The sequence below is a fragment of the Rattus norvegicus genome, chromosome 2 (assembly GCF_036323735.1).
Source record: "Rattus norvegicus strain BN/NHsdMcwi chromosome 2, GRCr8, whole genome shotgun sequence".
NCBI classification, from domain to species: Eukaryota; Metazoa; Chordata; class Mammalia; order Rodentia; family Muridae; genus Rattus; species Rattus norvegicus.
Window position 1 is genome coordinate 73,311,022 of NC_086020.1, and position 25,688 is coordinate 73,336,709.

The 25,688-nt window shown below is 37.4% G+C and overlaps 1 protein-coding gene across 2 annotated transcripts in view; it reads left to right on the forward strand.

Moving 5' to 3' along the window:
• Nucleotides 1–25,688, forward strand: part of Cdh12 (cadherin 12) — a 1,234,181-nt gene that overhangs the window by 1,109,163 nt on the left and 99,330 nt on the right. For both annotated transcript variants that reach the window (XM_017591412.3, NM_001427475.1), the window contains one exon: nucleotides 3,657–3,844. In XM_017591412.3, coding sequence (XP_017446901.1) covers nucleotides 3,657–3,844 — 188 coding nt within the window. The remainder of the gene's footprint in view (nucleotides 1–3,656; nucleotides 3,845–25,688) is intronic.

Consider the following 25,688-nt stretch of genomic DNA (forward strand, 5'->3'; position numbering starts at 1 on the left):
CCACTGCTTTATTTCAATTATTTCTTAATATTGAAGCGTGCTACCGAGGGCACAGTATGAAGTCAATCACTGAAGAAAAGTGAAACTATTCCAATTCATCACAAATTTCCCAGGGACACAAGATAATAATTGAATTTTGAACATACCAATGTGAACAATCTTCAGAAAGAGCGGCTCTGACAACATAGCTCATATTGATAGAGTGCTACAAAGGATTGCTGTCTTCACGTTCACTGCTATTGGCCTCATAAAATGCTCTTTCACAAAACAGGAAATTCATATCTCAGCAGATTGCCTTATAAAGGAGGCTGTTTCATCAATAGTCTGAATTTCCTGATGGCCTTTAGATTACCTTTCAAAATTTAAAAGATCCACATCCCCCACACACATTGAAATGTCTCAATTATGACAATGCACTTTCGTTAACTATAATCCCTTACTTTAGACTCGCATTTTGCTGAATAGTTACTTTAAAAAAATGGTTTTAGCTTTTCTAATTTGAAGTTTCTAACTCTCTATGAGTGGATGGGAAAAGTGTAAGCAGAAATACTCCACGGCCTTTGAATTATAGTCTCCTATTTTCAAAGTCTCATCAGGACATTGCCCTGCCCTCGAGCAGGTGCACTCCCACTGAGCTCTAGCTGTGACTCACTGTCTCTAATGAAATCCAGTCCATGCCACAGCTCCACCTTGCTCTCAGATTGACTGTCAGCCATTCACTTGGTGCATTTAGCAATAAATTTTCTATATCTGAACAGCAGAGGATTTATAGTGGGTGTTCAGCACAGACCTCCATTTCTTTGTCTTATTGGAGAACTCTCAAGAATATTGCATGATGGGCCATGCGATTGCAATACATCTGCTCATCCTTCAGTTCAAAGGATTTGGTGCAACTTCAGACTATTTATCTCAATTATGATTACCCAGACAGGCACAGGATTTAAATCATGGACAAATGAATGTTCCTATTTAATATTAAAAATAAAAGGAAGAAAAATTAACCCACACTCTGGGTTTTACATTTTGCTTTGTGTTTTGTCTTTGAGTTTAGTATACCTTAAATATGTATGGTTTTATATTTCTTGACACATTGATGAAAAATTCAAGTAACTTGTACTTGCTGATATAGCAAGCATTTCTCAGGAGCACTTTGATGTAATGCATGAATTAAGAAAGATTACCCCCATAGGGTCTCAAAGGAACCTCAGTTTCCAATGACTAAGGTGCCTACTTAACATAGCAACCAATTACTGACGAGCCCAGCTCTCCCAGCATCGTTAAGACCTGTAAATCTTTCTGCTCTTCTCATCCCACCCCCTTTACTAAACCCCTCCAACTCAGGGAATTGGCTTCCCTTCCCTTTCCCACTCTCTGTTTAATTATAAACTCTGCCAGATCCTGACAAATACAGAGGCAGATTCTCACAGCCAATCTTTGGGCTGAGCCCTGGGACCGGAGTGAAGGAGTTAGAGAAGGGACTGAAGGAGCTGAAGGGGTTTACAATCCCATAGGAAGAACAGCAATATAAACCAACCAGATCCCCCAGAGCTCCCAGGGACTAAACCAGCAACCCATGGCTCCAGCTTCATATGTAGCAGAGGATTGCCTTATTTGGCATCAATAGGGAGAGAAGTCCTTGGTCCTGTGAAGGGTCATAACCCCAGTGTATTGGAATGCCAGGGCATTGAGGTGGGAATGGGTAGGTGAGTGGCCAGTACCCTCATAGAAGATATACTTAAAACCATATTACAACCCTACACCATTTTCTCTTTCTTCCTAGCTACCCACCTGTCCTCTGACAGCTGTGTTCAGTCCAAATGTCTAAGATGAACCTGTGTCTCCAACCATACCTACTTACACTCATGTCTTTTTTCAGAAAATAGTTGATAAAACCTCGTAGCCCTCTTAACACACTTTTGGCTACACTGACTGTTCTTCATATCTACTTTATCCTACAGGGCCACGTGGTAAACAACACAACTTGTCAATGGTCCTTTGTTTAATTGTTTCATTTTACCTTAATTTACAACTGCCTTAAAAGTACTGTTTGGAGCTGGAGAGATGGCTCAACAATTAAGAGCAAAGGCAACTCTTCCAGAGATGCTGAGTCAATTCCCAGCCACTTGGTGGCTCACAACCATCTGTAATGGGGTTCAGTTCCCTCCTCTGGTGTGTCTGAAGAGAGTGACAGTGCATTCCAATATATAAAAGTAAATTAATCTTAAAAAAAGTTCCGTGTAATTTGAGAGTCAAATAATATTGTATGACATAGAGACATATTTTACTATAGGAGGATGTTTAAACATATAAATCCAAATAGATATTCTGTTGTAGAAATGTGTACTGGGAACAAACATTTTTAAAAGGCAAGTGTAGATATCTTGGGCCAGAAACGAGCAAGTTTTGAGAATTTGTTTCCTACAAAAATAAGGAAATAAAAAGAGAAAGGAACTGAAATTTTACAATGTTCATTCCCACTTCCTAATGTATGATTTACAAAATGAATGCCATCATGCAATAAGCGTGCTGAGTATGAGCCCAGCATAGTGTTCATGATGCCAATAGAAACTCTAAATGGAATCTGTAACAGTAAGAGATTCATTTATGGGAAAGATCTGCTCAAAGTCTATTAACGAAATTTGAAATTGGAATGTCAGTAACAAAATTAAGAAATTAACTTTTATGTTTCATTTCATCTTTCTGTTCTTGTCATTTTTTTACTCTAACTTGAACAGAACAAAGACTAAAATACTAATATGGGTTTAGAGACAATGCACAAAGTTTCAGTAAAATATGTATTATGCTTTATTGGTGACATACTATTATTTGAAAATCCAAAATATTTAATTTGCCAAAATTATATTTGTAACACAAATTTTCATAGTCATACGTTTTGTAGGTTTTACACTATTTTGTTTCAATAACAATTTTGCAGTAATGTTACTGCTCCACCTGGTGGTAGAAATAATAATTTTTCATTTTTATTTTTAATAACAAAAATAATAGGGTATTATATTTAATTATTGATTTCAATAATATATAAAATTAATTTTAGGGTAATCAAGATAATACATATTAAAATTCCTTCAAATCACATATAGTGTTCTATATTTAACATGACCATGAATTAGACTATTAAGATTATATGTAAGATTATATATGGTTAAAAACTATTTTTAACTTTTATTCTTGAAAGGAAACTTTAACCCATTAAAAGTATCTAAATATAAATATTTTAATGAATACTCCAGTAATCTATTATCTATGTGGTTATATATTTATGTTTCTTTAAGTTTTGCATCCTATATTATTTTATTGGTATTCATTACTCTTACTGATATTGATTAGGAATGCTTCTAAGATTGTATTTAATATTTAATCCACTTAAATAGAATTGGCATATAAATTTTTCTTAAAGTAGTTGTGATTTATCATGCTGTATTGCTCCTTTTGCTCAGTTAAAATTCTACAGGATATTCTGAAGTAAACAGTAAAGCAATTCCGTATCATCATAGTCTTTAAACTGTCAATAAATTGCCTGTCATTTTATATTACAAAGTTTGATTTACTATTTATATCTATATTTTAAAGCAGGGTAGTCTTATTACATACTTCACTGATTCATCTGCCTTTGCAAATTCTGTATCTCTTATCAGGCATCTTCCATCTAAAAGTTCCCGAGTCCTCCCCTGTTGGCTCAGCTATTGGAAGAATAAGAGCAGTAGATCCTGATTTTGGAAAAAATGCAGAAATTGAATACAACATTGTCCCAGGAGATGGGGGAAATTTGTTTGACATTGTCACAGATGAGGATACACAAGAAGGAATCATCAAATTGAAAAAGGTACAAGACTAATTTTTGGACAGTTGGCAAATTATAAAAAAAAACACAAAAAGCAGAGTAAGTAGTAGATTTTTTCTTCAAATAGCAATATTTTAATTATGAACTCACACAATATATTTCTATGTTTATAGCTGTACATCTTCAATATAAGATTAAGTCTTCTTAGTTGCCAATTTCTTCATAATGTTAGGATCAATTTTTAAATGAAGTAGAGACAATTGATTATACTAACATGGTTGAAATGATCAAATATGTGTTTACTCAGAAAATATAAATATGTAATTCACATTATAGGTAAGAGTTGTCATTTAGATAGAATATCACCTTGGAGAGATGATATGTAAGATAGAAAAGTCATTAAATGCTACAAGCAGAGTGTCAATAATGTTCTAGTCAAACCTTCACAGAGAATAATGCTAAAGAGTGTGGACAGTTAAGACCTGATTTATAAGTTTTTACTAGAGACAAGGAACAATTTGGAATAGGGCAAGGAGAGATGTGTGTCATATTCTGACTGGGAATGTGTCTTCATTCTGCTATGTTTAATGAATTTGAATGAAGATGAAGCCAAAGGTAAGATTCAGTAGAAGTTATAAAGAGTAATAAAGGAATCTACAAAGAGGAAAAATTAAAAAGTAGGTGTTTGACAGAAAGATACATAAGTAGAGAAGAGGTGATGGGGAGGTGGTAGAGTTCTTGACTGTGGATATTTTCTAATCAGTTGCTTCAAGCGTCCTTGCGAAAAAATTGTTTGCACAGATGGATGTAAGATGGGATTGTGAGCCATGTGAACTCCTTTATTAAAATGCTTTCTGTCATAGAATTTCACCATGACCATGGAAACCTATGAAAACACAACTATGTTATGGAAACATAATTAAAAAAAGAAATTAGTACACGGTAGAATTTTGGTGATGATAACCCATAATATAGACAATTTAATATGTTGCAATTATTCAGTGAAATAATGTTGAAAACTTTGGAAATTCGGCCTAGAGCATCCATTGAATGGTATAAGCAAGGTTTAAATTGCTCTTCCAGGCAAGCCTTGAAAAGAATTGCCTAGGGACTTCCACAGAGCTACAACATCACTTATGAGCTTTCAGAAAGGATATTGGGCAAGAAATAATATGTGATAGTTTGACCAGGAATCTGGCTTTACTCTGCTCTGTTCTAAGAATATGAATGAAGATGAATGCACAGATTAAAATCTTAAGGGTTTTGAGGATGGAAGGGTGTAAAGAGGAGCTGAAAGTTAGGGGAAGAAGACTGAAGCCAACAGAGTATTTGAAGGTGTTAAGGAGATTAGCACCGTTAAAGAGAAATCTGGGTTTTCTGCAGTAGGAATAGTCATGTGCTTCATTCATGTAAATAATCAGAAGCTAATGCAGGAAGTGGGCTACATCTTGAACCGACAAGAGAACTTGATAACAGATTCCACATGGTATTTGTTTGGAACACAAAGAAGCAAGTTGAGGGAGTTACAGGGAGCAGATGAGTCGAGGCACTGCGGCTAAATTGGAATCCCTATAGAAAAGTAGTATTTTTGAATTTCTATTGAGGTGATGAAATACCATGATTAAAAACAGAATTAGGGAGGAGAGGATTTATTTTGTTTCTATTTCAACATCACTCATCATAAAAGGCAGTCAAAACAGAAACTCAAACTTGAGAGGAAAGTCAAGACAGAAGCTGATGCAAAAGCCATGAGGTATTGATGCTTACTGTCTTGATTATCATGCCTTGCTTCGTCTGTTTTGTTGTAGAACCTAAGAACTTGGAATCCAGGGATGGGAGCACCCCCAATGACCTTAGCCCTTCTACATTAATTAAGAAGATGCCCTACACCTGAATGTTAGGACATAATATTCACAGTTGAAGTTCACAATTTGTGTCAAATTGACATAAATCTGGCTAGCAGGGTCACTAAGAAGTCACTGAATTCAGCTGTGATGAATTAAAGACATTTTAGAATTTAATGAAAATAAAGGCACAACATACCTGAACTTATGGGACACAATGAAAGCAGTGGTAAGAGAGAGGAAAAAAAAACCTGCCTCCAAAAAGAAATTAGAGAGAACATACACTAGCAACTTGACAGCATATCGGAAAGCTCTAGAACAAAAAGAAGCAAATACACCTAAAGAAGTAGTCAACAGGAAATAATCAAACTCAGGAATGAAATCAACCAAATAGAAACAAAAAGAACTACACAAAGAATCAACAAAACCAGGAACTGGTTTATTGAGAAAATCAATAAGATAGATAAATCCTTAGCCAGACTAACCAGAGGGCAGAGAGACAGTATCTAAATTAACAAAATCATAAATGAAAAGGGAGATATAACAACAGAAACTGAGGAAAATCAAAAAGTTATCAGATCCTACTACAAAAGTCTATACTCAACAAAACTGGAAAATCTGAATGAAATGAACAATTTTCTAGACAGATACCATGTACCAAAGTTAAATGAGGATCAGATAAAATATCTAAACTGTCCTATAACATCTACAGAGATAGAAGCAGTTATTAAAAGTCTCCTAAACAACAACAAAAAAAAAAACAGTACAGATGGGTATAGTGCAGAATTCTATCAGCCCTTCACAGAAGACCTAATACGAATACTTTTCAAAATATTTCACAAAAATAGAAACAAAAGAAACACTACCCAATTTGTTCTTTGAAGCCAAAATTATGCTTATACCTAAACCTAACAAAGACTCAAAATAGAAAGAGAACTCAAGACCAAATTCCCTTATGAATACCAATGAAAAAATACTCAATGAAATTTTCAAAAACCAAATCCAAGAACACATCAAAAAGATCATCCAACATGATAAAGTAGGCTTCAGCCCAGGCATGCAATGGATGGATCAATATATGAAAACCAATGTAATCTGCTACATAAACAAACACAAAATAAAAAACACATGATCATCTCATTAGATATTGAAAAAAACATTTGACAATATTTAACACTCCTTCATGATAACAGTCTTGGAAAGATCAGGAAATCAAGGCCCATACCCAAACAGAGTAAAAGCAATATACAGCAAATCAGTGGCCAACATCAAACTAAATGAAGAGAAACTTGAAGCAATCCCACTAAAATAAGGGACTAGACAAGGCTATCCACTCTGTTCCTACATATTTAATATTGTACTCAAAGTCCTAGCCTGAGCAATAAAACAACCAAAGGAGATCAAAGGGATATAGATTGGAAAGGAAGAAGTCAAAATATCACTATTTACAGATGATATAATAGTATACTTGTGTCACTCCAAAAGTTCCACCAGAGAACTAAGCCTGATAAACAACTGCAGCAGAGCAGTTAGGTACATAATTAACTCAAACAAACCAGTAGCCTTCCTCTACTCAAAGGATAAACAGGCTGAGAAAGAAAAGAGGGAAATTATACAATAGTCAAAATAATATAAAATACCTCGGTGTGACTCTAGCCAAGCAAGTCCACAGATCTGTATGACAACAACTTCAAATCTGTGAACAAAGAAACTGTAGATCTCAGAACATGGAAAGACCTCCCATGCTCCTGGATTGGCATGATTAATATAGTAAAAAAGGTCGTTTTGCCAAAAGCAATCTACAGATTCAAATGTCGTCCACATCAAAATTGCAACTCAATTATTCATAGAGTTAGAAAAAGCAATTTGCAAATACATTTGAAATAACCAAAAAATGAAGGATAGTGAAAACTATTCTCAACAAAAAAAGAATCTCTGGGGGAATCACCATCCCTCACCTCAAGCTGTATTACAGAGCAGTAATAATAAAACTGTATGGTATTGGTGCAGAGACAGGCACATAACAAAGAATTGAAGACTCAGATATGAGCCCACACACCTATGGTCACTTGTTCTTTGACAAAGGAGTTAAGGCCATCCAGTGTAAAAAAGATAGCATTTTCAACAAATGATGCTGGTTCACCTGGAGGTCAGCATGTAGAAGAAATCAAATCCATCCATTCTTATCACCCTGTAAAAATCTTGAGTCCAAGTGGATCAAGGACCTCCACATTAAGCCAGATACACTCAAACTAATAGAAAAAGTGAAGAAGAACCTCTAGCACATGGGCAATCAAGAAAATTTCCTGAACAAAGCACCAATGACTCATGCTTTAATATCAAGAATCAACAAATGGGGGCTGGGGATTTAGCTCAGTGGTAGAGCGCTTACCTAGGAAGTGCAAGGCCCTGGGTTCGGTCCCCAGCTCCGAAAAAAAGAACCAAAAAAAAAAAAAAAAAGAATCAACAAATGGAACCTCATAAAATTGCAAAGCTTTTGTCAAGCAAGGGATACCCTTATCAGGACAAAACGGCAACCTACATATTGGCAAAATATCTTTATCAATCCTACATCTGATAGAGGGCAAATAGGCAATACATACAAAGAACTCAAAAAGTTAGACACTAGAGAGCCAAATAACCCTATTAAAAATTGGGTACAGAGCTAAACAGAATTCTCAGCTGAGGAATACCAAGTGGCTGAGATGTACCTAAAGAAATGTTCAACATCCTTAGTCACTGGGGAAATGAAAATCAAAACAACCCTGAGATTCCACTTCACACCAGTCAGAAGGACTAAGATCAAAAACACAGGTGACAGCAGATCCTGGCAAGGATGAGAACAAGCAGGAACACTTCTCAGTTTTTGGTGAGATTGCAAGCTGGTACTCTGGAAATCAGTCTGGAGGTTCCTCAGAAAATTGTACATTGTATTACCTGAGGACCCAACTCTATCACTCCTGAGCATATACCCAAGATGCTACAACATATAACAAAGACACATGCTCTACTATGTTTATAGCAGCCTTATTTACAATGGCCTGAAGCTGGAAAGAACCCAGATGTCCTTCAACCGAGGAATGGATACAGAAAATGTGATACGTTTACACAATGGTGTAATAGTTAGCTATTAAAAACAATGACTTCGGAGAGACCCAACCGCCTGGTCAGGTGGGCACTCCTGAGGCTACAGAGCAGAAGAGACCACCAACACTGCTCACCCCTGCCCACATCCCTGGCCCAAGAGGAAACTGTATAAGGCCTCTGGGCTCCCGTGGGGGAGGGCCCAGGAGCGGCAGTACCCCTGCCTGAGACACCGCCTGAACCTGAAAGAAACAGACCGGATAAACAGTTCTCTGCACCCAAATCCCGTGGGAGGGAGAGCTAAACCTTCAGAGAGGCAGACAAGCCTGGGAAAACAGAAGAGACTGCTCCCTGCACGCACATCTCGGACGCCAGAGGAAAAAGCCAAAGACCATTTGGAACCCTGGTGCACTGAAGCTCCCGGAAGGGGTGGCACAGGTCTTCCTGGTTGCTGCCACTGCAGAGAGCCCCTGGGCAGCACCCCACGAGCGAACTTGAGCCTCAGGACCACAGGTAAGACCAAATTTTCTGCTGCAAGAAAGCTGCCTGGTGAACTCAAGACACAGGCCCACAGGAACAGCTGAAGACCTGTAGAGAGGAAAACCTACACGCCCGAAAGCAGAACACTCTGTCCCCATAACTGACTGAAAGAGAGGAAAACAGGTCTACAGCACTCCTGACACACAGGCTTATAGGACAGTCTAGCCACTGTCAGAAATAGCAGAACAAAGTAACACTAGAGATAATCTGATGGCGAGAGGCAAGCGCAGGAACACAAGCAACAGAAACCAAGACTACATGGCATCGTCGGAGCCCAATTCTCCCACCAAAGCAAACACGGAATATCCAAACACACCAGAAAAGCAAGATCTAGTTTCAAAATCATATTTGATCATGATGCTGGAGGACTTCAAGAAAGACATGAAGAACTCCCTTAGAGAACAAGTAGAAGCCTACAGAGAGGAATCGCAAAAATGCCTGAAAGAATCGCAAAAATCCCTGAAAGAATTCCAGGAAAACATAAATAAACAAGTAGAAGCCCATAGACAGGAGACAAAAAATCCCTGAAAGAATTCCAGGAAAACACAATCAAACAGTTGAAGGAATTAAAAATGGAAATAGAAGCAATCAAGAAAGAACACATGGAAACAACCCTGGATATAGAAAACCAAAAGAAGAGACAAGGAGCTGTAGATACAAGCTTCACCAACAGAATACAAGAGATGGAAGAGAGAATCTCAGGAGCAGAAGATTCCATAAAATCATTGACTTAACTGTCAAAGATAATGTAAAGCGGAAAAAGCTACTGGTCCAAAACATACAGGAAATCCAGGACTCAATGAGAAGATCAAACCTAAGGATAATAGGCATAGAAGAGAGTGAAGATGCCCAGCTCAAAGGACCAGTAAATATCTTCAACAAAATCATAGAAGAAAACTTCCCTAACCTAAAAAAAGAGATACCCATAGATATACAAGAAGCCTACAGAACTCCAAATAGATTGGACCAGAAAAGAAACACCTCCCGTCACATAATTGTCAAAACACCAAACGCACAAAATAAAGAAAGAATATTAAAAGCAGTAAGGGAAAAAGGTCAAGTAACATATAAAGGGAGACCTATCAGAATCACACCAGACTTCTCGCCAGAAACTATGAAGGCCAGAAGATCCTGGACTGATGTCATACAGACCCTAAGAGAACACAAATGCCAGCCCAGGTTACTGTATCCAGCAAAACTCTCAATTAACATTGATGGAGAAACCAAGATATTCCATGACAAAACCAAATTTACACAATATCTTTCCACAAATCCAGCACTACAAAGGATAATAAATGGTAAAGCCCAACATAAGGAGGCAAGCTATACCCTAGAAGAAGCAAGAAACTAATCGTCTTGGCAACAAAACAAAGAGAATTAAAGCACACAAACATAACCTCACATCCAAATATGAATATAAAGGGAAACAATAATCACTATTCCTTAATATCTCTCAAATTCAATGGCCTCAACTCCCCAATAAAAAGACATAGATTAACAAACTGGATACGCAACGAGGACCCTGCATTCTGCTGCCTACAGGAAACACACCTCAGAGACAAAGACAGACACTACCTCAGAGTGAAAGGCTGGAAAACAACTTTCCAAGCAAATGGTCAGAAGAAGCAAGCTGGAGTAGCCATTCTAATATCAAATAAGATCAATTTCCAACTAAAAGACATCAAAAAAGATAAGGAAGGACACTTCATATTCATCAAAGGAAAAATCCACCAAGATGAACTCTCAATCCTAAATATCTATGCCCCAAATACAAGGGCACCTACATACGTAAAAGAAACCTTACTAAAGCTCAAAACACACATTGCACCTCACACAATAATAGTGGGAGATTTCAACACCCCACTCTCATCAATGGACAGATCATGGAAACAGAAATTAAACAGTGATGTCGACAGACTAAGAGAAGTCATGAGCCAAATGGACTTAATGGATATTTATAGAACATTCTATCCTAAAGCAAAAGGATATACCTTCTTCTCAGCTACTCATGGTACTTTCTCCAAAATTGATCATATAATTGGTCAAAAAACGGGCCTCAACAGGTACAGAAAGATAGAAATAATCCCCTGCGTGCTATCGGACCACTACGGCCTAAAACTGGTCTTCAATAACAATAAGGGAAGAATGCCCACATATACGTGGAAATTGAACAATGCTCTACTCAATGATAACCTGGTCAAGGAAGAAATAAAGAAAGAAATTAAAAACTTTTTAGAATTTAATGAAAATGAAGATACAACATACCCAAACTTATGGGACACAATGAAAGCTGTGCTAAGAGGAAAACTCATAGCGCTGAGTGCCTGCAGAAAGAAACAGGAAAGAGCATATGTCAGCAGCTTGACAGCACACCTAAAAGCTCTAGAACAAAAAGAAGCAAATACACCCAGGAGGAGTTGAAGGCAGGAAATACTCAAACTCAGAGCTGAAATCAACCAAGTAGAAACAAAAAGGACCATAGAAAGAATCAAGAGAACCAAAAGTTGGTTCTTTGAGAAAATCAACAAGATAGATAAACCCTTAGCCAGACTAACGAGAGGACACAGAGAGTGCGTCCAAATTAACAAAATCAGAAATGAAAAGGGAGACATAACTACAGATTCAGAGGAAATTCAAAAAATCATCAGATCTTACTATAAAAACATTATTCAACAAAATTTGAAAATCTTCAGGAAATGGACAATTTCCTAGACAGATACCAGGTATCGAAGTTAAATCAGGAACAGATAAACCAGTTAAACAAGCCCATAACTCCTACGGAAATAGAAGCAGTCATTAAAGGTCTCCCAACCAAAAAGAGCCCAGGTCCAGACGGGTTTAGTGCAGAATTCTATCAAACCTTCATAGAAGACTTCATACCAATATTATCCAAACTATTCCACAAAATTGAAACAGATGGAGCCCTACCGAATTCCTTCTACGAAGCCACAATTACTCTATACTTAAACCACACAAAGACACAACAAAGAAAGAGAATTTCAGACCAATTTCCCTTATGAATATCGACGCAAAAATACTCAATAAAATTCTGGCAAACCGAATTCAAGAGCACATCAAAACAATCATCCACCATGATCAAGTAGGCTTCATCCCAGGCATGCAGGGATTGTTTAATATACAGAAAACCATCAACGTGATCCATTATATAAACAAACTGAAAGAACAGAACCACATGATCATTTCATTAGATGCTGAGAAAGCATTTGACAAAATTCAACACCCCTTCATGATAAAAGTCCTGGAAAGAATAGGAATTCAAGGCCCATACCTAAACATAGTAAAAGCCATATACAGCAAACCAGTTGCTAACATTAAACTAAATGGAGAGAAACTTGAAGCAATCCCACTAAAATCAGGGACTAGACAAGGCTGCCCACTCTCTCCCTACTTATTCAATATAGTTCTTGAATTTCTAGCCAGAGCAATCAGACAACAAAAGGAGATCAAGGGGATACAGATCGGAAAAGAAGAGGTCAAAATATCACTATTTGCAGATGACATGATAGTATATTTAAGTGATCCCAAAAGTTCCACCAGAGAACTACTAAAGCTGATAAACAACTTCAGCAAAGTGGCTGGGTATAAAATTAACTCAAATTAATCAGTAGTCTTCCTCTATACAAAAAAGAAACAAGCTGAGAAAGAAATTAGGGAAATGACACCCTTCATAATAGACCCAAATAATATAAAGTACCTCGGTGTGATTTTAACCAAGAAAGTAAAAGATCTGTACAATAAGAACTTCAAGACACTGAGGAAAGAAATTGAAGAAGACCTCAGAAGATGGAAAGATCTCCCATGCTCATGGATTGGCAGGATTAATATAGTAAAAATGGCCATTTTACCAAAAGCGATCTACAGATTCAATTCAATCCCCATCAAAATACCAATCCAATTCTTCAAAGAGTTAGACAGAACAATTTGCAAATTCATCTGGAATAACAAAAAACACAGGATAGCTAAAGCTATCCTCAACAATAAAAGGACTTCAGGGGGAATCACTATCCCTGATCTCAATCAGTATTACAGAGCAATAGTGATAAAAACTGCATGGTATTGGTACAGAGACAGACAGATAGACCAATGGAATAGAATTGAAGACCCAGAAATGAACCCACACACCTATGGTCACTTGATTTTTGACAAAGGAGCCAAAACCATCCAATGGAAAAAAGATAGCATTTTCAGCAAATGGTGCTGGTTCAACTGGAGGGCAACATGTAGAAGAATGCAGATCGATCCATGCTTATCACCCTGTACCAAGCTTAAGTCCAAGTGGAACAAGGACCTCCACATCAAACCAGACACACTCAAACTAATAGAAGAAAAACTAGGGAAGCATCTGGAACACATGGGCACTGGAAAAAATTTCCTGAACAAAACACCAATGGCTTATGCTCTAAGATAAAGAATCGACAAATGGGATCTCATAAAACTGCAAAGCTTCTGTAAGGCAAAGGACACTGTGGTTAGGACAAAACGGCAACCAACAGATTGGGAAAAGATCTTTACCAATCCTACAACAGATAGAGGCCTTATATCCAAAATATACAAAGAACTCAAGAAGTTAGACCGCAGGGAAACAAATAACCCTATTAAAAAATGGGGTTCAGAGCTAAACAAAGAATTCACAGCTGAGGAATGCCGAATGGCTGAGAAACACCTAAAGAAATGTTCAACATCTTTAGTCATAAGGGAAATGCAAATCAAAACAACCCTGAGATTTCACCTCACACCAGTGAGAATGGCTAAGATCAAAAACTCAGGTGTCAGCAGATGCTGGCGAGGATGTGGAGAAAGAGGAACACTCCTCCATTGTTGGTGGGATTGCAGACTGGTAAAACCATTCTGGAAATCAGTCTGGAGGTTCCTCAGAAAATTGGACATTGAACTGCCTGAGGATCCAGCTATACCTCTCTTGGGCATATACCCAAAATATGCCTCAACATATAAAAGAGACACGTGCTCCACTATGTTCATCGCAGCCTTATTTATAATAGCCAGAAACTGGAAAGAACCCAGATGCCCTTCAACAGAGGAATGGATACAGAAAATGTGGTACATCTACACAATGGAATATTACTCAGCTAACAAAAACAACGAGTTTATGAAATTCGTAGGCAAATGGTTGGAACTGGAAAATATCATCCTGAGTGAGCTAACCCAATCACAGAAAGACATACATGGTATGCACTCATTGATAAGTGGCTATTAGCCCAAATGCTTGAATTACCCTAGATCCCTAGAATAAACGAAACTCAAGACGGATGATCAAAATGTGAATGCTTCACTCCTTCTTTAAATGAGGAAAAAGAATACCCTTGGCAGGGAAGGGAGAGGCAAAGATTAAAACAGAGACTGAAGGAACACACCCATTCAGAGCCTGCCCCACATGTGGCCCATACATATACAGCCACCCAATTAGACAAGATGGATGAAGCAAAGAAGTGCAGACCGACAGGAGCCGGATGTAGATCGCTCCTGAGAGACACAGCCAGAATACAGCAAATACAGAGGCGAATGCCAGCAGCAAACCACTGAACTGAGAATAGGTCCCCTATTGAAGGAATCAGAGAAAGAACTGGAAGAGCTTGAAGGGGCTCGAGACCCCAAAAGTACAACAATGCCAAGCAACCAGAGCTTCCAGGGACTAAGCCACTACCTAAAGACTATACATGGATTGACCCTGGACTCTGACCCCATAGGTAGCAATGAATATCCTAGTAAGAGCACCAGTGGAAGGGGAAGCCCTGGGTCCTGCTAAGACTGAACCCCCAGTGAACTAGTCTATGGGGGGAGGGCGGCAATGGGGGGAGGGTTGGGAGGGGAACACCCATAAGGAAGGGGAGGGGGGAGGGGGATGTTTGCCCGGAAACCGGGAAAGGGAATAACACTCGAAATGTATATAAGAAATACTCAAGTTAATAAAAAAAAAACAAAAACAAAAAAAAAAAAAACCAAAAAAAACCCAATAACTTCATGAAATTCTTAGACAAATGTATGGAACTAGAAAATGTCATCCTGAGTGAGGTAAGCCAATCACAAAAGAACACACATGATATATATTCACTGATAAGTGGATATTAGCCCATGTTGCAAGTCACAGACCACAGGAAGCTCAAGAAGAAGGATGAGCAAAGTATGGATGCCTCTGTGCTTTACAAAAGGGGTAAATATTCGTAGGAGGAGATATACAGTCAAAGTTTGGAGCAAAGACTGAAGAAATGGCCGTTAGGAGCCTGCCCCACCTGGGGATCCAGCCTACCAAACCTAGAAAATATTGATAAAGCCAAGAAGTGCATGTAGACAGAAGCCTTATGGTGTCTCCTGAGAGGCTCAGCCAGATCATGAGAAATACAGAGGCGAATGCTAACAGCAAACTATTGAACTGAGAATGAGGTTCCAATTACAGGATTTATAAAAAGGATTGAAGAAGCTGAAGGGGTTTGAAGCCCCATAAGAACAATACCAAGCAACCAGAGCTCGCAGAGACTAAACTACTACCCAAAGAGTACACACGGACCGACCCATGACTCCAGCTGCATATGTAGCAGAGGATGGCCTTGTTGGGTACCAATGGGAGGAGCAGCCCTTGGTCTTACCAAGGCTGGAAACCCTTCGCAGTGTAGGGGAATGCTAGGGTGTTGAGGTTGGAGTAGGTGGGTGGGAGGGGGAGCACCCTCATAGAAGCAGGGGGAAGGGGGATGGAAGAAGGAGTTCTGGAGGGGAAACTGGGAAAGGGTTAACATTTGATATGTAAATATATAATAATCCAGTAAAAAAAGGAAATAGATTCTTCAGTGCAGATAGGAACTCATATCTACTACCCTGTTTCAGCACTGGGCCCTGTCTGGTTTGAATCTTTATAGGCCATGTGTGTGCTGTCATATGTCTGTGAGTTCATAATTGTGTTGGACACATTATTTCTGTAAGATCTTGTTCCCCTGGTCTCATCCATCCCCTCTAGCTCTTATATTCCATTTCCTTCTCTTTCACACCATTCCTGGGATTTAATAGGTATATCCCATTTAGTACCAAGTATTAAAGATGCCTCACTCTGTGCATTCTCTCATTGTGGGTATCAGTATTAGTCACTACCTACTTCAGAGGAAAGCTTCTCTGATGATAACTGAGGAGATACTGATCCGAGGACACAGTACAATGGTGCTTGGAGTCATTTCATTGTTATATTCCTCTAGAACCATAGGCTATCTAGTCTCATGTTCTTAGAAAATGGAGCACTGTCAAGTATAGTTTCCATCTCATGGAGTGTGATTTAATCTAAAATAGATAGTGTTGGATATCCCATAGCATTTCTATTTTATTGCAATAGTATTTCAGGTATGTAGGTTGGCATTACAAATTGAAGTGTTTGTGGCAGAGTTCGCACTTACCTTTATTGTTTAGCAGTATGTAGAGTGCCTTTGAGGACTAGGAGTACTATGCAGTAAAAGATGAAGGCTTTAATTAGGCACCAGCTTCACTTCTCCATATATAAGAGATATATAGGTGCTGTTTTTAACCCTATCATCAGTTTGTATGAAACAACCAATAGCTTTTGCCATGGACTGAGTTGCTCAGCTGTTTCCAATAGGGTCCATTTCAGCAGCACATAAATTTAATGTAAGTCATTCTCAGCACTAGAAGTTTCATGTGGATAAAACAGAGTTCTAGTTGGGGCTTTCTCTACTTCAGTATTTGATGATCCCATTTAGATTTCATATATATATATATATATATATATATATATATATATATATATATATATATATATATGTTTTAAGGTGCTTCTACTCTATCAGGATTTTGAAGTGTGGTAATTTTTATGACCCTGGAACTTTTAAAGTTTTTGCAGTGTTTTAATTATGATGTAATAAGAATAAAAAGATTATGGCTTAAAGCATGATCTTAATTAACTTGAAAAGCAAGTTGTCATGTTGAAAATTTTATCACCTTGACAAAGTCTATAATCACTTGGCATTCTCAAAAAATTTTGTCTAGATTAGGTTAGTTTCTAGATAAATTTATGGTGAATTTTCATAATTTATTTATTGAGTCAAATTAGGAAAGCTGGCCAACTCTGGGAGGTGCCATTTCTTAGACAGATATTATGGATGGATACCATGTATACCATGGATGGATAAAGCTGAAAAAAAAAAAACCTGAGCTGAGGGTTAGCATACATGTGTTTATATATTGTTCTCTGTCCCTGACTGAGGATTGATAGGCCTATTTCCTTAAAATTCATTTGAGTTGGACTTTATAATATGAATAAGCCTGAATGTATAAGTCAAGTGAATCCTTTCTTTTTTAGAATTTATTTCTTTCACAGTACTTTACTATAGCAATGGAAACAAAATTATTATAGGAGGACAAATTGGTGGTAGTTGACATAAGAGGAAATGATATTTACTATAACATACATGCTTCCCATTCCTAAAAGGAATGAGAAGTACTGTGTAAAGGTCACAATACTTTATTGAATACATTTGAGGTGTATAGATTGTATAATCAGGCCAATAATATGAGCTCTGAATTCAAAACAGTAATAAAAATGAACCTTGGGGCTCATCAGTTACAGTGCTTGACATTCAATTACAGACACTTGAATTCAGATTTCCAACACCCATGGAAAATCTAGCATGGTAGTATGCCCTGTATCTCCAGAGTTGAGTGATAGGGATAGGTGGATATTATGGATGGATACAATGTATAGCATGGATGGATAAAGCTGAAAAAAAAACCTGAGCTGAGGGTTAGCATACATGTGTTTATATATCGTTCTCTGTCCCTGACTGAGGATTATCTAAATAATCCTAACCGGGTATCTAAATAATGGGAATTCTTTAGGTTCATGAGTGATTAATACATGACTATATTCATGCTGTCATGTATTCAACACACAAACACACACACACAAATATACATATAGTGCAAATAAATATACCTCCTCCAAAGGAGAATACCTTATTTTATTTTCTGTACAACATACACTAAGTGAAACAAAATGATTATCGTTTTTAATTATTATTATTTATTTGTTTCCTTTTTCCTTTTTTTTACATTCTGAATTTTATTCCCCTCCCAGTCCACCCTCCGACAGTTCCACATTCCATACCCCCTCTCCTATGTCTCCACGAGGATATCCCTACCCCACCCACCCTACCAGACCTCTAAACTTCTTGGGACTTTCAGTCTCTTGAGGGTTAGGTGCATCTTCTCTGCCTGAACCCAGACCTGACTGTCTTCTGCTATATTATGTGTTAGGGGCCTCATCTCACCTGGTGTATGCTGCCAGGTTGGTGATCCAGAGTCACAGAGTTCTCAGGGGTCCAGGCTAATTGAAACTGCTGGTCCTTCCACAGAATTACCTTCCTCATCAGCTTCTTCCAACTTTTCCCTAATTCAGCCACAGGGGTCAGAAGCTTCTGTCCATTGGTTGGGTGCACATATCTGCATCTCACTCTTTCAGCTGCCTGTTGTGTCTTTCAGAGGGCAGTCATGATAGGCCACTCTTTGTGAGCACTCCATAGTCTCAGTAATGGTGCCAGGCCTCATGGCCTCCCCTTGAGCTGGATACCACTTTGGGCTTGTCACTGGACCTTCTTTAACTCAGGCTCTTCTCCATTTCCACCCCTGCATTTCTTTTCTACAGGAACAATTATGGGTTGGTGTTTTGACTGTAGGATAGCAACCCCATACCTCACTTGATGTCCTGTTTTTTTTTGTTTTTTTTTTTTGTTTTTTTTTTTTTTTTGTAGGAGGTGGGATCTAAACGTTCCTTCTCTGCACTATAGGGCATTATATCTATGGTCCTTCTCTTTGAGTCCTGAGAGTCTCTCATCTCCCATGTATCTGGTACATTCTGGAGGGTCCCTGCAACCTCCTACCTTCCGAGGTTGCCTGTTTCCATTCTTTCTGCTGTCCCTCAGGGCTTCAGTCCTTTTATCCCACTCAATACCAGATCATAAAATGAATATCTTATAATACATTATTTTGTTTAGTATGAAATATACATTCTGTTAAACTCTAACTGAATTGCATGTCATAACTGTTTATTAGTTGTCACTATTTTAAACAAAGGTATGATTTTATATTCAGTTCCTTTTATCTATTAAACATTCCCATACTACTCAAAAATTTGATTTGAACCAGGAAAAGTATTGAAATGAAAATAATCTTTAAAATTTAACTTGCGTGTAGGTTATTAATCATGTTTTAGTGGTACAAATCCACGTAAACTGTGCTTCATTGAAAAGCTCATTTAACTCAGAAATGCAGACATAAAAAGTGCTTCAGCCAAGCACGTGATCCAGGCCTGTTGCCTATTTACTTGGGGAAATTGAGATGGGTAGAATATTTTAGCTCAGAAGTTCTGAACTATAGTACTATAGCTAATTGTCTATGCTGAGGTCAGCATCAACATGGCCGCCTGTCAGGATCAGGAGATCACCAGTTTCCCTGAAGAGGTTTGATTTGGCTCAGGCCACTGAAAGTAACTTTTAGATATGTTGCTCAAAATCCTAACAAATTCAAGCTGGATGAATAGCCCTGTCAGAACAGTACTTATTTCAAAAGCATGGGGTCCTGAGTTTAGATACCAAACCCTTGCAAAAATGCTGAAATTCTATCAGTAGGGCTGGGGTTCCAGCACATTACTAGTAAATGAGCATGACCAAATTGACAAGCTTTAGATTCATTGAAATAACCAGTCTCACACTCTCATAAAAATAAAAGTCAAGATGCCTGAAAGAAAAAGACTAGATCTGTTGCTGGCACTTCCATAAATATATTTATGACATACATGCACCAGAAAATACTCTAATAGATCATACACACACACACACACACACAGACATACACACATGTGTGTATGCATATACATGTTGTACATATGCACACATATATGCAAAAAATATTTTATTATTAATTTTATATTGGGGATTGTATTATAATTACATAATTTTGTTTATCTTGTTTAATCTTCATCCTTCCTACATAGCCCGACTTATTCTTTTAAAATTCATAACCTCTTTTTAATTTATTATTATTGTTACATAAATGCAGATACACATATACAAATGTACATGAGAATATACTGGTGTGTATGTACTTATATCTAGTTCCTAAATACATAAGTACAACCTGTTCTTTATTTATAATTTTCTTAGTCAATGTTCTATTGCTATGAAGAGTCACTCTGACCAAAGTTACCTCTTACAAAACAATGCATTTATTTGGACATTACTTACAGTTTCAGAGGTTCAGTCCATTGTCACCATGACTAGAAGCCTGGCAGCATGAAGGCAGATATGGTGTTTGTACTGCTGGTTTTGTGTGTCAAATTGACACAAGCTGGAGTTACTACATAAAAAGGAGTTTCCCTTGAGGAAAAGTCTCCATGAGATCCAAATGTAAGGCATTATCTCAATTAGTGATCGAGGTTGGGTGGGTCACATTGTGGTTGGTGCCATCCCGGGACTGGTAGTCTTCAGTTCTATGAGCAAGCCAGGGGGAGGCAAGCCAGTAAGAGAAACAACCCTCCATGGTTCTGCATCAACGGCTGCTTCCTGACCTGCTTGAGTGCCAGTCCTGACTTTCTTTTTTTTTTTTTTTGACTTTTCTTAGTTATGAAGAGCAGTGTGAAAGTGTAAACTGAATAAACTCTTTTCTCCCCAACTGGCTTCTTGGTCATGATATTTTGTGCAGGAATACAAACCCTGAGTAAGACAGTGTTGGAGATGTAGCTTAGAGTTCTATGTCCTGATCCACAGGCAGCAGGAAGAGAGGAGGCCACTGGTTGGGCTTGGGCTTTTAAAACCTCAAAGCACATCCCCAGAGGCACACTTATTCCAACAAGCCAACATTTACTTCAACAAGGCAACACCTACCCCAACAAGCCAACACCTCCCAATCCTATCAAATGGCAACACTCCCTTGGACTATTCATTCAAATACATGAGTCTATGAGGGACATTTTTATTTACTTAGATTCCTATAATCTTGGCATTGGGTTGAAGGCTACTAGGCTTTCCCCAACTTTCCTTTCCAAACAAACCTTAGCATATCTATTCTTTACTTTGTTCATGGATGTTTAGCCAGCCATGCTTATCAGACTTTATGACTGTGGCTGTGACATTTCTAGAGTACACAATATTGAAGCAAAAATGTCTTCCCCCATTCTACTGCCTCTCTTTCCCAAAAGTTTTACTTGAGCCTCAGACATACACATTGCATTGTAGATGCATGCATTAAGACTGGGCTCTACAACATTGCATTTTGATTATTTATGGTTCTCTCTACAGTGCCTACCTGGAAGGATTTTCACTGGTGAGAGATGAGAACTACATTTATCTATGAGGATAAAGAAAAAATGGGAATGTAGTTAGGGTTTAGCAAAGTGGCACTTCTCAAAGCTTTTCCAAGAACTATGACTTAGCTAGTAGTTGGCTGACTTTCCAGTGCCAAGAATAATTTCCCTATTGTTTAGTGGGTCCTAAGTCCAGTCAGAGGTCTGTTGGTTACCTGAACATTGTATATACCACTATTGCACCTTCTAGGTTATCATTCCATGCTGGTCCTTGTTATAATCCATCTGGGAATGACTGTTGGTTGCTTCTGTTCTAGAATTTTTGTTTTGTTTTGTCTTATGCTTCTTGTTTCTTCCCATAATAGATCATTATTCATTATATAGGTATTAAAATCACAATCTACATATAATTCATTGTCATAAATTTTGCTATGCCATTCAGGAGACATTTCCTGGGTAGTTACTGAATATGAAGCTTAATTAAGACTTAGAAGATAAAGTTGAAATAGGCAGACGCTTTCCTTGTACTTACACGGACTCTAGTTATTTTAGGAAGTGGGATATGTTGGTAGTGATAAAGGAAAGGTGGAAGGAAGTGCACCACTGTAAACATCAATAAGTATAGGGAGGGCAGGGTCTTTCAGAGAATTGAGCAGGAAAGGCTTCCAGCTGAAGGAAGTGAGATTGAAACTATGGTATCTGGATGATACATGTTTCCAGAAATCCTGAGCAGTCATATTTCCAAAATCTCTGAGGATGGAGAACACTGACAAGGAGGCAGGAGTAGCTTCAATGTAGTAAGGATAACATAGTGGGAGAAGAGATCCAAGATGGGGGAAAGCACACAAGCAAGGTATGTCTGTGACTTTGATTATGCTGGAGGGTCTACTGTGAGTTTAGACTAAATCACCTTCATTGGCCCAGATATGGGTTCCCTGGGACACTTTGGTAGTAATTGTGAAAGGCGGACATTTCCCAGTGAAGATGCCACAGACAATGCACAGAGCTGCTGTGAGCTTGGGACAGGACGGATTATAACAGTGATGGAGACTGTGTCAACTGATCATAACCTTGATGGGTTTTAAAGATCAAGTACAGTTTAAACTTAGTACTCTAGTTATATGGTAAATTGCATATAAATATGTGTGTAACTAAGAACTAGGATGCAAGATTTTGTAAGAAAGCTTAATTATATGCAGTCTCTCCTGGCTTATGTTGCACGGTGTGGAGAAGGATTTTCTACACATACAAACTCTACATACTCATAAGTATATTTCTTGATTTGTTTGTATGGTTTCATAAAGGAACAATCATTAAAAATATACAGGTGAAAAACTCTCATGAAACTTTCAACAATAATATTAACAAGATTTTTTGGGGGTACTGCAGCGCCTACTTTGAGCCTAGTGGATGGTGAGGGAGGCTTTGATCCTGCTCTAATAGTATGAGTGCCTATATCCACTGGAATACCAGGTGGCACAAGAGACAGGATCCTAGGAAGCTAGAGAGCCTCAGATTAGGGCGGGAGCAGAGTAGTGTTTGCATCACCTATCTGCACTGAAATGCCCTAGGGTGTTGGTATCCTAGCAGCTACTCATAGTGACAGGAGGATAGTTGACTACTTCAGAGCACCTGTCAATTTCCCCTTGGTCCAATGGCTGTATAAAAAAATGCTTACTGCTTTCTCCATGCTTGTCTCTAGTCTGCTTCTCTGCTTGATATGTATATATATATTGAAGTCATGAAGTCATGGTTAGGAGTGGTTAGATGAAAATACACAGCAAAACAAGTGTCTATAGAAGCAACAGCAGTTTTTGAATTGCATCACGTCCTAATTGGCTAGGACATTTCTTTTTTGCAACCTCTGAATGGAAATGCAATGTAATCGTTTCAGTGAAAAGTAAAATTCATAGAAAAGCCATGTCGCACATACATTTAATTTATATAGGTAAAAGTCTGTATGAAAAATGAATATGCAGTGCTTTTTAAACAATTACTTTAAAAATTGGACTGGAAGATTTTGAGATTCAGGTTAAGCAGTGAAGCATAAGGGTTTTCAATATTTACTTTTTCCTTTTTTAAAAATCTGTCTTTAAGCTGTGGAATGTTTCATTCTGTGAAGTGCACAGTTTCATTACTGTTTTATCTTTTATCATGTCCTTGCTTCCTACTTACTACTTTCATTTCCTTCTTTTCCTCTGAGGAGCAGGGAGGTAAGTGTATGAACATGATGTTCAGATTTATGTGAACTGAGAAGAATGAAAACAGGCATTTTTATTTATTTTATTGTTAAATTCGACTTTGACCATGTTATGAAGCCTCAGATGGAATGTCATTTCTCTGTCACTTTAAATTCAGCGTAACATCATGAAAGTTTACAAATCTCTCCAAGGTACGGGACATTTTGAAAAAATAAAACAAAGTAAGAATGACACTGACTTGCCTCATATCATATTGTACTGGGCTAAGAATATCAAAACCTTCTTATAAAAATGTCATAAAATTTATTGTCATAGGAGACGTGGGCTGTGGGTCACTACATATATATATATATATATATATATATTCATAGTAGTATACTTCATATAGTGCACATATTTTGTATATATATAGTGTATATTTCACAGGTATATTTCTTGATTAAAAAATTTGTATTTTTCTTCAAAGAACAATCATTAAAAATATACAGGTGAAAAACTCTTATGAAACTTTCAACAACAACGTTAACAAGATTATATTTGTGTGCTGCAGCACCTTGGCTGAACCTGGTGGATGGTGAGGGAGGCTGCTCTAATAGTATGAGTGCCTATGTCCACTGGAACACTAGGTGACACAAGATACATGATCCTAGAAAGCTAGTGAGCCTCAGATATACATGTATGTATGTGTGTGTATTACATATATATATATATATATATATTCGTGTGTGTGTGTTTAAAAACTGCATGAATTATGCTGTTAATTAATGGATAAAGAAAATAAGATGTATAATCATTTCATATCAATACAAATAGAAACAACTAAGTTAAATCTTTTCAAGGCTTAAATAAAAATTTTCTCATAGAAATATTTTTTTCTTGATTTTCTTTTGTTCATAGAATTATAATAGTCGAATTAATCTGTAGACCACAACAGTCTGATTCAATATCCTTTCACCAATTTTTCTCTACTATTTTAATAATATACCTTTTACCAATTCACAAGCAATAAATGCATCTGTGTTAGAGAATTTTAAAAGTATTTGTTAGTATACAATAAGTGACTGTACAAGATAGGAAAAAATCTTTTAATCATCATGTTCCCTGGCTTATTATTTCATTTAAATTTACGTAACTAGATTGTTAAATGCAAAGCAGAATGATTTTCAGCATAGAAGATCAAATTCATTATTTACTGCTTATGGGAATAGTAAGCAGATATTAATGGGTTTTAGGGGACCTTTATATTATGCATTTGTTCACTAATCAGTAACTTTCCAAATTTATTTTCTGTTAAGCAGAATGGCTTCGATTTCATGTAATGTAAGTTGGTAATATAGCACCACCATGTGTTGATTTCGGGAAAAACTCAAGAATGTGAAAAGTTTTGTACAAACACCTGCCATTTCTCTAATGAGTACCTTTAAAAAGAAAAAAGTGAATAATTTTTGTGTCTGTGAATATTGTTTTCTGTTTTGATTTTTTTCGCTTTTGCCTTTGTTTGAAGACAAACATTTTAATTGGAAGTGCAGAAATGGCTCAGTGGTTAAGAGTGTTTTCTGCTTTTTCAAAGGACCCAGCATCTACATGACAGTTTACAACTGTCAGGACCTCCAATACTACAGGATCAATGCATTATTCAAGCCTCTGCAGATACTATATATATGTGGTAAAATTAGACATGCATTCCTCTAAAGCACGTCACACACACACACACACACACACACACACGTATATGTATATGTGTATGTGTAAGTATATATGTATATTAAACTTATAAACATCCTCATATCTGTTATCTTAGGTTTAAACTTTTAATTTAAAATAAAAAAAAGTTGTACTAAAAGCTTCCATCTATGCTCTCTATAGAAATGTCCGTGGTTGGACTT